General features: G+C 32.7%; 1 protein-coding gene across 1 annotated transcript; it reads left to right on the top strand.

Moving 5' to 3' along the window:
• The first annotated feature begins 1,028 nt into the window (after positions 1-1,028).
• On the top strand, positions 1,029-6,106 carry LOC110817242 (fatty acyl-CoA reductase 3-like). Its single transcript, XM_022045693.2, has 10 exons — positions 1,029-1,353; positions 1,448-1,551; positions 2,318-2,520; positions 2,891-2,991; positions 3,075-3,267; positions 4,176-4,337; positions 4,445-4,526; positions 4,689-4,979; positions 5,516-5,643; positions 5,739-6,106. Exons 1-10 carry the CDS (start codon positions 1,275-1,277, stop codon positions 5,890-5,892), a joined length of 1,497 nt encoding a protein of 498 aa, XP_021901385.1. The 5' UTR covers positions 1,029-1,274; the 3' UTR covers positions 5,893-6,106.
• Positions 6,107-13,468: the final 7,362 nt, after the last annotated feature.

Raw genomic sequence — 13,468 nt, 5'->3', positions numbered from 1 at the left:
ACCTAATGTTCTGTATATATAAATATTGTATATATCACATGTGATGTTAGGTTTTATGTTAAACTTTTGAATTGTGTATATGAATGTCTTTGTGGGCCCATTGGATAAAGAATAGTATGAATAGATTTGTGTTTCGTTATCGGGGCTTGGGGTGTTACAATATACATTTTTTAAAAAATTAATTATATAAGAAATAATATAAATATATTTTATGTAAATGAAAAATTTATATAAATAATAATATTTATAATAAAAATGTAAAAGAATTGATTATATCTTGTTCTTTAATCGATAAATTTATCATAATAAAAAATCAACTCGTACCAATCAATCAATTTTGTTGAATAAGTTGCATTAATTATAGAATGATAATATTCATCAATTTGAGAATTAACATGTACAAATACGATGAATCGCCATTTACACCATTCTTCACTGCCTATTCGATCAATTGTCTGTGCCATCTTTGTACTACTCCGTTGCCATACTCATCAAAATAATTGTCTTCATACTATTTTGCTATTTTTGTCATATTCAATTGATTTACCATATAAAAATATTTCTGTATTAACTTTTTTCATGAAAAATATTGTTAGAAAATTATCTAAAATTAATGTTGAAAATATTTTATGTACATACAAGTAGTAATTATTTTTTGATGTAATTAGTGCTATTTATAGCACATCACCTATATATACACACACACACACACACACATATATATATATATATATAAAGTCTTATATAGTAAAGACATTCTTCTATATTCTGCAGTAGTAGTGCGTAAAGAGAGTTGACTGAGCTATTTATGCTCTTTAAACTTTTACTTTTTCGACAGGGTAACAAATGGAAAATACCATAAAGTCTTATAGTAAAAATTAGGCCAGTTGGCTAAATGGTTAAAGTCTCACAAATTATTGACAAGTAATATTGATTTTGTACACATATATATAAATAAGTATATATCATGTGATGTTGGTGAATTTAGTAATATATACGTACATTTATAATAGCGTGATACATTCAACCTGAGCACGAAGGAAAGAAAGGACAGCCCACACTCACTTGCGTGCACTCTACCTGATATATACTTGTACTAACCTCTCCTGCCTCTTCAGTATATAAGAGATGGCACAGCTTTAGATTTTACATAAACCACTGTGTTGTTCGTCAGGTTTGATTTACACATACACATATAATACATATATCATTCATATATCATATATATATATATATATATATATATAAATTTTCCCTTTGTGTTTTCACCATCAATGGAGTTGGGAAGTATTGTTCAGTTTCTGGAGAACAAGTGCATTTTGGTGACTGGTGCAACTGGGTTTTTGGCAAAGAGTATTGTCTCTTTACACTCTTTCTATTTTCTGCCTCTTTAATATATATATATATGTAAATTCTTGCATAAGGAGTTTTGCTTCCATGACTGCAGTTTTTGTGGAAAAGATAATCAGAGTTCAGCCAAATGTGAAAAAGCTTTATCTTCTTCTTAGAGCTGCCGATACAAAATCTGCCATCCAACGCTTTAACAATGAGGTAGATACATGTATTATACGAACATGCATATAAATATACAAAGTGAGGCCAAGAAACATTGGTGTGAATATATATGATTTGAGCTTTGTCTTCTCATGTGTCTTTGATAATTTTCTCACCAACCAAACAAGAAAGGCAACACATACTTCTCATGTCATCTTTTTCAACGCCTAACTTTATCTCATTTGGTTATAATGTTTGATTATAATGTTTAGTCTCTTTGACAATTTTCTCACCAACCAAACAAGAAAGGCAACACATACTTCTCATGTCATCTTTTTCAACGCCTAACTTTATCTTATTTGGTTATAATGTTTAGTCTCTTTGACAATTTTCTCACCAAGCCGACCTAACATTTTTCAGTCAAAAAAAAGCCAAATTAATAAAACAGTTTTCTTTTTTTAGTTTTTATCCATAAAAATTTTGATTTCATGACTTGAAAAAGAGCTTTTTATTTATTTATTTATTTATTTTTATTTGACTTCACTACTCATTTAATTTATAATTAAAAAAATGAAAAACTAAACAAATTTTAACACGTGTATATATATATATATATATGTGTAAATATAATAAATATCTTAAGTTTTTAATAGTTATATCCTCTAATTTAATAGATATAATTATATTTCATTTATCTTTTAGCTATTTGGATATTTGATAATATTCAAAAAGTTGAATTGAATATGTTTTATAGTAGGAAAAAGCTTGGCTTTTATTGTTGAAAATTGAAAGTTAGTAATTAACTATTGAATTGTATGTACAGGTGATAGAGAAGGAGTTGTTTAGAGTCGTAAAGGAAAAATGGGGTGCAAATCTAAATTCACTGATTTCAGAGAAAATCAGTTTGGTTCCCGGTGACATTTCTTGTGAGGATTTGGGATTAAAAGACTCCAGTTTGATTGAGGAGATGAAGAATGAAGTTGATTTGATTGTTAATTTAGCTGCTAACACCAACTTTGACGAAAGGTATTTTTATATTATTTTGTTGTTTTCATTTCGTTTTAAGAATTTGTAAATTTGAGTCTTATGTATAAATATTTTCATTTGAAAAATTATATTTATTATTTATAATTAGTGTATATGTATAAATTTATTAAAAAAAAAAATAATAACTTTTAACTTTTATACTTCAAATATTATTAAAAAATTGGTAAATTATAAGTTTTAAACTAAATATTTTATTAAATGTCAAAAATCAAAATATTTACTTAATACAATAATATATTGAATTACATGGTGAAAGGTAATTAATTACTAGAAGAATTTAAAAATTTTATAAGAGAGAGTTAATTTTTTGAAGTTGAAAGGTAAACGTGTTTGCATAATCTTAATGCAGGTATGATGTATCCTTTGGTATTAATGCGTTGGGAGCTAAACATGTGTTGGATTTTGCCAAGACATGTGTCAAGCTAATGGTTCTTGTCCATGTCTCCACAGGTTGAGTACTTTTTACTGTATTATATATATATATATATATATACACGCACATATGCATGAGGTGGATGTTGTGTACTTTTCAGCATATGTATGCGGTGAAGCAGACGGGGTGATAGAGGAGAGGTCGTATGGGATGGGCCAAACGCTTAATGGAACGAGTGTATTAGACATAGAAGCCGAGAAGAAGGTGATTCACGATCAACTGAATCAACTCAGTGCAGGCAGAGCTACCCACCAACAAATAACTCAAGCCATGAAAGATTTAGGCATACAAAGGTACCTCCTACTACTAATTAATAGCAACAAACAATTGTGTGTATATATATATATATATATGTGTGTGTGTGTAAAAAGAATTGGGCCTACCAGAGATGGTGAAATAAAGATGGAATAGGGACCTAACATGGTTTCATTGATGGTGGTGGTTCTTATAAATTTGCTGGCATTTTAATTGAAGTAGTTGAAGGTGTAATGAATTGAAGGGTGATGTGGTCACATTTGAATTAATGGATCTTCTTATATATATATATATAGACCATAACGTAAGTATCTCCTTGTGCCACACTTTCCTAATCTTGTTAATTAATTTAACAGAGACTATTATTTTTTAAGTCTATCTTTTAAAACACGAGGTAGTTCTTAAATTTCTTTGTCTGTCAACAATAATAAAATTAGTTGATAATATATGTTTTAAGAAAAAAAAAAATTTAAATGTAATTAGTCAATTGTCATATATTTATTAAAAGATTACAAAAATAAAATTTAAAATTACTAACTGTGTTAATCATGGATGTATATAATAAGTTGTTTGCATTCCTTAAAGAACCAAACATGTATAAGTCGTTTTAAAGAGGAACTAATAGAGAAATTATATAATTACATCACTTGATTATTTAATAATATCATGCAAATAATTAGCTTTTGACTGTACAGCGGGTAAGTATTCTTCTCTTTCTATTGGGGGGGTATAAACTTGAATTTTGGGTTTTAGGTCATCTGTGGTAGTATTACATGTTATTCTTATTATATCATTTTTTTTTATTATTATTAATATGTAAAGTATTACTTAATTAATAAAATATATATATATTTTTTTACTCAAAAAAGTATTTAATATTGTGCATGAAGAGAAAATTTATAAGGTAGAGAATAAATAAATATAGTAATAATTTAAATAATTACAGGGCAAGAAAGTATGGATGGCCCAACACGTACGTATTTACAAAGGTAATGGGGGAGATGATGGTAAAGCACACGAAAGAAAACGTGTCAGTCGTCATTTTACGTCCAACCATTATCACTAGTACTTATAAGGAACCCTTTTCCGGATGGGCTGAAGGCGTCAGGTTAAGTTAATCTTCTTCTTAATTAATTATTTAATTATTTTAATCACACAATTTATTCTTATATAACACTTATATATATATATATATATATATTCGTACATATACAGAACAATTGATAGTTTAGCTGTTGCTTATGGTAAAGGACGTTTAACTTGCTTTCTTGGAGATGTCCATGCAATTATTGACGTGGTAAGTTCATATTTATTATTTTTATATTATTAAAATAAGAGTTAGTAAATATATTTTTAAATAAAGTTCTAACATAATAAAAAATATGTTAAGATATTTTAATAATATATTTGTATAAAGAAAAGTTGACTGAAACAAAATTTACTTAACAATTGCTTGCAGATTCCAGCAGACATGGTCGTAAATGCAATAATGGTAGCTATGATAGGTCATGCAAAAAAGATATGTAAAGACGAAGAAGATGACGAAGATAAAATTATATACCAACTTGGTTCTTCTACAAGAAATCCAGTGAGATATACAAATCTTCAGGAATATGCCTTCTGGTACTTCACTAATAAGCCATGGATTAACAAAGATGGAAAGCCCGTCAAGGTTGGAAAGATCAAAGTCATGAGCAACATGGCTACTTTCCACACTTACATGACCATTCGTTACTTCCTCCTCTTGAAGGTTATCCTTCTTTCGTTACTTCTTTTTTATTATTATTATTTTTTTTAATGTTTTATCAGATTTTTCATTTAAATTTAGAAAGATTAAAAACTTTTAGTGAAATTCAGGCTAAAAGGAACGATTTTGTGGTTTATTTTATTTTATTTTTTTACTAGCATAAATTAAAATTTGATGATTGATTAAAAATTGATTATATTAAGATTTTGCATAACTTTAATTTTAAATGTAATGTAAGAATAATAATATTATTAAATATTGAAATAATTTTATATTTATATACCATTGCTTTTATGAAACTTATCATTAAATAAAATTTTAATGTAAATTAATTTATTAATTTTAAATAATATTCGTTCTAGTTTGAGTTTGAGGTAATTGTCGCGGTCTAATTTAATTTTAAGACCTATAAATACTCTTACATTTGAAGTTTTTTTTTTTTTTTTTTTTAAAAAATACTTATTTCATATATTTGAAGGTTTCTTTATAATTATTTTATATATTATTAATTAAGTCAGACTATTTATAAATTTTTGCAGGGACTAAAACTTGCAAATACTGCATTTTGCAAGTATTTTCAAACCACATATACTGATCTTAACAGGAAGATTAGTGTCATAATGCGGTTGGTAGAAATCTATAGACCATATTTATTCTTCAATGGAGTGTAAGTGTATATAAGCATATATATACATATATACATATAAGCTTTTAGTTTCATCCTGGGCAATTTTTATGTTTTAATTAATTTCATATCCGCAGGTTCGACGACAAGAACACAGAGAAGTTGAGAATGGCGGCTAAGGAGAGTTGTGCGGAGACAGACATGTTCTTCTTCGATCCTAAGTGCATCAACTGGGATGATTACTTCATGAACACTCATATACCTGGCATCGTCAAATACGTCTTCAAATAATTTTAAATGAAAAGCTGAATACACCACCGCCAAAACTTTTATAATTATAATTTAATTATCTTTCTCTAATTTACTTTTCAAGGCTATACATCCATCCAACTGTATCCATTAAAACCCAATGCTGAAATGCTACATGTATGTTGTTCACGTATGATATTCATCAAATTTATTTTATTATATATTTACCATTTATAAATTTAAAATAATTACAGTACTTCTCTATCTTCTAGACAGTATAAAAATAAAAAAGGTAAATCAAATTTTTGCATCTATATATTTTATATCAAGAGATATATGTTTGCACATCATAGATTTTATAACTTTTAATTTGTCTTACATATTATAAGAATATATCAATTTGATCTCTGTCATCTAACTTGGTCCTCTTTACAGAAGAAATAAGTGTATGGTAAATTGAACAAAGATCCTCAAGTGTTTTATTGAATATTTTGAACCACTTCAAGTCTCAATTGAGGTTGTTTCTTTAATTGATCTTGCGAGAAATCTATTAAGCAAGTATACTGAAGTGTACACAGCTTCAGCCGAAAAACTTTTGATTGACTCCTTCTCTAACATCAAGCATTTGTCTATCTCTACTACCGTTGATTCTTTCTTTATGAGACCTCATTGATGCGGAGAGCTCTAAGATCAAAAGTATATTGATCGTGAACCTATTATATACTATATGCAAAAACTTAGTTCCCTAACAACCCTCCCTACTTGAAGTACATTCAGCAATTTGAATGCAAAGTAAGGTAATTAGGAATTAAAATAAAAATAAAAAAAAGACATCAAGACTTACTCGATAAGTCAATTTAGATTCCTCAACTTAATAAAATAGTTGAAGTAACCTTCGATGAAGAACATTCACTCTCAAATTAACAAATCTAATTTTAAAAAATCAAGCTAAAATTTTATTCATAATAGTGAAGTTGATTGATATATGTGAATTACAACCTAAGTTGAGGCCTTTATATAGACTTTCATAAGGATGATTCTATATGCCTTCCTGCGTGCAACAGAGGGTGCTTAAGATCGTAACAAGGCCTGACCCACTTCCTTTTGATGCAACATCCTTGGGTTGTGACCCTCCTTGGTCGTGAGGACTTAATGCCTCCTTGTTTTGGACCAAGGCATGGTCCTTTTTCCACTATATGAGTCTCCAAGCCCATGGTTTCCTTTTTAGGCTTCAAGTCCACTTTCTTGCCTTGTTTTTGACTTGCTTTGTTGTTAACCCTGTTTAGGAAAATGTTTAGGGGTGTTGATACTTTCATGTTTGGGATAAACCAATTTAAAAAATGTCACATACCCAGAATTACTTGCCTATTAGGCGTGGACATGATAAGCATCCTGATGAAAATTCTTTGTCTGTGGGTGCTTCCTAATGCGCTCTAAGGCAGGTTACTTCTTGAGTGTTTACAGCCTCTTACTGTTGTATGTCTGTGAGTGGCCAAGTTGTGGGAATTCCCCTATATGGAATTCCCACTTGTCGTTAGAGTCATTCTTTTCCGTGGTCACATCATCTCCCCTTTATTCGAAAAGATTCATTCTCGAATCTGAACTACTTGTAATAGTTTCCTGCAAAGATAAAGAAAACAAAAAAAGGGTTAAATAATATGGCATGCAAGGCACACCTTAACGCTCTTATATAAGGAAACACTTCTTTGTTTATATATGGGGATTATCCATATTTTCCTCCCTACCAACAAACTCATCATACGCTTTCTTGATCTTAAGTTGGTTTTCGTATACCTCTCTTCTTGATAGCGGTGTAAGAAAATGGGTGAGACCATTTAGATGTAAAGTGTTTTGGTTCTTTCCACCATCATGGTTAACATCCATGGCATATTGCCATGGTCGTCCCAATAATCGGTGTTCAACCTGTATAAGGACTACATCATAGAGCACCGCGTCTTTATACTTACTAATGGAAAACGGAACTCAGAATTACTTGGTGGCACTGACATTTTTTTTGTCATCTAACCAGTATAGCTTATAGGGATTAGGGTGTTTGGTACAAGTCAACCCTGTTCTTTCCACAAAAAGAATATTAGCTTCATTGGTGCAACTACCTCCATTAATGATCACACTACAGACTTTGTTATGTGATAATAAATGAGACAAATCCTTAAAAAAAGTGAGAGACACATGTGGAGGAATATTTTTAAAATCCAAGCATTTATGGGGATATAGCAATAAGGGGGCATAAGTAATCATGTAATCGTATACTTCTAGAGTATGCTAGGAAGTGCTCACGACTAGAGTTTGTCTGTATAGGATCTCTATAAATCTAATACCATAAAAAAATAGGTCAAAAGTCCGTAATGAATTAAATGGGTTTGGACATCTACATAGAAGAAGAAAAATAAAAAGAGACCCGAGATAAGAAAACTATTGGGTCTCACGGCTAAAGAGAGGCTCGACCCTAAGGTCCCACCTTAAGGGGAAGCCCAAACCATAGTATGGGTGTGGGTGTCCATGGGTGCATGTGTGGGCATGCACATGTACGAGAAGAGGCACCCATACATACATAATTTTTACTCGCACGAAGGAGCACATGGAGCACGCAGGAAAACAAAGGTAGCGCACAATAGAAGCGCACATGCCCCAGCTAGCTGCGCACAAAAGAGCGCATATGTACAGACAGAGTTAACCCCACGCACGCATAATCTGCATGCATAAGGAGGCTTTCACGTGTGCAAGAAGCGTGCAGGTAGCTCTATGCACCAGACACAGAGACCAGCCAGTTACTGTGCGCCTGCCTCACACGGACAACTTGTTTTGAGTCTGCTTTGGACTCCTTTCCTTTTCCTAATTTTCCTATGATTCCAAGCTATAAGGAACTTCTAAAGACTCCTAATTTCCACATGTGATTAAAATTAAAAATTGGAGAAATAATTGTACTCAAATTGGTAGTACAAGGAAGATCAAGGCACATGGTGATTTGGCTAAGCGGAGAGAAATTATTTTTTAAATAAATTAAGTAAATTATCTTAATTATTTTATTATTTTTATATTAGGATTAAAATATTTTATTATTTCTTTTGATGTTTCTTAGTCTAAAACATATTAAGAGTTTAAGTCGGATTAGGAGTAATATTCCGACTAGAATTCATAAAATAAAAGCCTATATAAAGGCTTCAATCCTTAGGTTGTAGTCATAACTTTCAATATCAATAATATTTGCAAGCTTTTACTTATTTAAATTATCTTTGTTAATTTTTGTTTGTGTTTTTCAAGCGTTTTCAAGTTAGGGAGCTTGAGAAGCCTTATTGAGCCAAGGAATTTAAAATTGACTTATCAGGAAAGCCATGGCATTTTTCTAATTCTTTTAACTTTTTCAATTACTTTAAGTCGCCATCCATATTATTTGGTTGTGGTTCAAGTAGAGAGAGTAAATTAGGTGGTTAAGTTTTCTGGTGTTATATTAAGTGAGGTTCTAGGTGTCAAAACTAACTTTCTATGTCCCTCCCGCACCATCTAGTATCAGAGTTTAAGCTCTCGGTGAATCTACTATTTTTATTGCTTTAGCATCTCATAATTACAAAAATTATTGTTAATTCTTTTGTATTGCAGCTCACTTGAATTCATTTTATCTATTCAATTCAAGTGATCATTTGTTTATTCCAACAGTAAAAAAAAATACAAAAAAAAAATCTCAATCGAACATAATAAGACAATTGACATTCTATTATTGCATTCTAACCTAAAACAAAGAAAGATTAACCGTCTATTAGTGTAATGATAACCTTTGAATTTTTAAATGAAAAATACCTCACCTACCATATCTACACGAAAACTTTTGTTTCATTATGTTGCATAAGCAAAAGAAGACTAACTCACTCCTGTGAGTGAAAACTATTTACTTTATACCTAAATTTTTGCTTGAATCCTAGAATTTGGCATGGACATTGCATAAAGAAACTTGACTAGTCTTAGAGCGTAGCTATCATTGGGGTAGAATAACTAGAAATAGCCTTCCAGTTTTATCCATTGGGATTTATAGGATCCGTTACGCTTCAAGTCCAAAATTATTTTTTTATGCTCCAAGTTTCTATCTTTCGAGAATTAGGCAATTTGATGGAAGTATTCTCTACATACCTAGAGGAATAAAACATGACAATAGAACTTGTTATATGATCAATAACCCCAGAATCAATAATCTAATCGTGTAATTTGGTTTTAAAAATTAGAGAAGTGTTACTTGGTTCCGAGGTAGGCTAAATGTTGGCTTTAAGAGTGTTTATTTGTTATATGATCAATAACCCCAGAATCAATAATCTAATCGTGTAATTTGGTTTAAAAAATTAGAGGAGAAGTGTTACTTGGTTCCGAGGTAGGCTAAATGTTGGCTTTAAGAGTGTTTATTTGTGGAACATGTGTGGTTTACAAAGGAGGAACTTGTGATTGAGTTAAAGCTAATGATTTGTTGTATTGTCTTTTGTAAATAAAAAAGGCAAGCCATATGAAACATTACCGTCAGAATTTAATCACCAACATGATTCGGCTATTTCTGCATTATTCTCTAGCACCTGAATGCTTGCCTGAGTAACTGTAACGGCTCCGAAAATTTAAATGGAATATATGTATTAAAAATCTCAAATGCAGAAGTGTAATAAAAATTTTGATTAACATCCCTTACATAATAACCAAAACGTACACAAAACATGAAGGAATAAACTAACTAAAAGAGATACTTGAAATAAAAACTATAAATATAACTATAAAGTCTTTAAACGTCCTCTTCGCCGTCTTCCTGCGGAACGGGCTCGGGAACAACGTCTTCCTGATCTGAAATGGTTAAATAAGGAATGAGTTACACCAGCCCAGTAAAGACATCACACTATCTCACCGCCACGGAAGTAAAGGTAGGTAGAAAACAAAAAATGACCAATGGAGCATAATTTATAACAAACTCGTTTATTAACATAAAAATCTTTACTGTCCATTTACCTCGGTGAGATCCATGAAAATAACATATGGAAGCAATAACATTATCATTATCATGAAATCATATAAACTTTATAACATAACACTTACCACGCATTTTGCATTTCAATGATTACACAACATATTTTCTTCTTTTACCAGCCTACTAGTATCCATGGGGATCCATAGGGGTCCCGCTACCCGTGAACCCTTAACATTTATAACCTGATTCCAGGGTCGTCCCCATACCCCGTCGGGTATGGGCACTAAAACACATAAGGTCTCCATACCCCATCTGGTATGAGAGACCACCTTCCCGGTAGGGTTCCATACGGACCCGGTCCGTCCACCATCTCCCAGGATATCTAATCAGGCTGTCCACATTATCCATTTATCAATTCACATAACATTTTTTCCTTTTTCCTTGATCTCAAACATCCAATCATACACAACATGTAAACCAGTAATTGACACCAAATAAGACAATACAGTACCGGGTTCACCATAATACAAACCATAATAAAAGAAACCACAATTCATGCATACGAGACTAGAACGTAATTACATCAAACATCATGCTGCATTTAATACTGGAAATTAGATCAAACAATAACAGACCAACACTGTATCAGACTCGGGCTCTATTGGCAACCTTAATCAATTTTACATCTATAAAGTCACAAAGTACAAATTATTTATTTATTTAGCTTTAATACCGTGATAGAAAATAGGGTGAAGGGTCCTTACTTGTTTCGGAGTCTGAATTCGACTCTACAGTGCGCCTACAGGCTGTCCCTAATTTTTCTGAATTTTTTTCGAGAAACTGAAACGCACTATCGGTACCTGCACGTGTCCCAAAAAATCCCAAATCATACCTAGGGCCCCTTTCGACCAATATTGGAATTCCGGCACGGCGGCTCCGTCGTGTTCCGGAGATGGCACCGCCGCAAGCGGCGACGATTCACCTCGGGTTGGTTTTTTTTCAGCCGTTTTTGGTCGAATTCGGTCACACTTGCATCGGTCCCTGCGATAAAATAACCCTAGGGCCCTCGGTGGGCCAAAAAATCATGAAAAGCTGAAACTTACCGGCGGCGGTGCTCTCGGGTGCAGCGGTTCTTCCGGCGTGAGTCGCGTTTTGATGTTTGGCTTCGATCAACCTTTAGAGAAAAGAACGGTGATCACAGTGATATAAATTTTGCATCGAACGGAGGCCAAGAAGGGCCTCATCGGAGGAAAAAACAGAGGGGGGACGCGACGGCGCTGCTGGGTTTCGGCTGGGTTTTCCGGGCGTTCGGCCGGTGGTTTGGCCATAGGCGAACTCAGCATCGAAAAACAAGTCAGGAGGAGAAAATTTACTTCGATCAGCGGTCGGAAACTTCCCCGGTGTGGCGGCGGGTGGCGCCAGCCGGTTCCTCCAGCGTCTGGTTCTTCTTCTCCGGTGAGGCATTGGCGGCTATAGTTTTTGTGGTCAGGTGTGGGTGGGGTTATTTATACCCTTTGCCTTTTAATCTCAACCGTCCATCAAGATTAAATCTGAACCATTCGATCACGATTTAATTGGGATTAAATTTGGGCCGTCCATTGCGATGCAATCTGGACCGTCCGTACGCGTGAATCTGGGCCATCCGTGCGCACGTTTGATCTAGGTCGTCTGTGCGCGCGGGAACAAATCTGGGCCGTCCGATCGCGTGCACGCGGATCGCCCACGTGGCCCGTCCTGTGTCAACGCTTTCTTGCCACGCGGCGTGTCCTGGTTGGCCGGGGCTGTTGACCGGGCCGCTGATGTGGCTGCTGACATGGATGCTGACGTGGCACAACTTTTTTAAATTACGTTTTGATTCTCGGTTTCTAATTTTCTTTTCAAAAACACCCCCAGAATCCAAATTTTCACCATTTTTTCCCAAAATCAATTTCAATTAAATCCAAATAATATTTTTACCCAATTTTATCATTATTATTATTTTTATTTTCATTAAATTAAATTAAATTAAATCAAATAAAATTAATTAACAATCAAAAAAATTCAAATAAATAAAAATAAAAATAGTAAGATAAAAATTAAATTACTTGGGTGTTACAGTAACACTTGAGACATGATTAACACTTGAGATATTGCTTAGTTTAGGCTTACAACCTGGTGGACAACCATGTTTTTTATAACACTACTCGACCGTATGACCAACAAAGCCACAATAAGTGCAAGTTGGCCTTCTACTGTTGGTTACTCCATTATTCTTCTTATTATTTCTAGGATTATAAGCACTAACTCTTCTCTGTTATGTTTCTGAAGTTTAATTCTTATATAAAACACTTGATTCATATTATTGTATAGAGGCTCCAGCTTTGAGACTACACTCATGTTGAAGCTCTAAAGCAAACATTTTATTCAGAGGTGGCAGATGTTCTATAAGTAGTATATGAGACTTGACTATGGTGAAGGATTCATTCAGTCCTTTAAGAAAGTGGATTTCTCTATCTTCATCTTGACAATTCTGTTCACACTCAGTATCTTACAGGAATATTATGAGTGGCATTTATAAGTAGGCATAGGCCTCAAATTAGACATTTCATCCCATAAAATTTTTAATTGTCTAAAATACTTAGTAACTGAATGTGTGTTTTGCCTTAACGAATAAATTTCTTCCTA

This window comes from Carica papaya, chromosome 2, assembly GCF_054855325.1.
Source record: "Carica papaya isolate Zhongbai chromosome 2, ASM5485532v1, whole genome shotgun sequence".
In the NCBI taxonomy this organism is placed as follows: domain Eukaryota; kingdom Viridiplantae; phylum Streptophyta; class Magnoliopsida; order Brassicales; family Caricaceae; genus Carica; species Carica papaya.
Note: the sequence above shows the minus strand (reverse complement) of the source record. Positions and strands in the feature narration are given on the sequence as shown.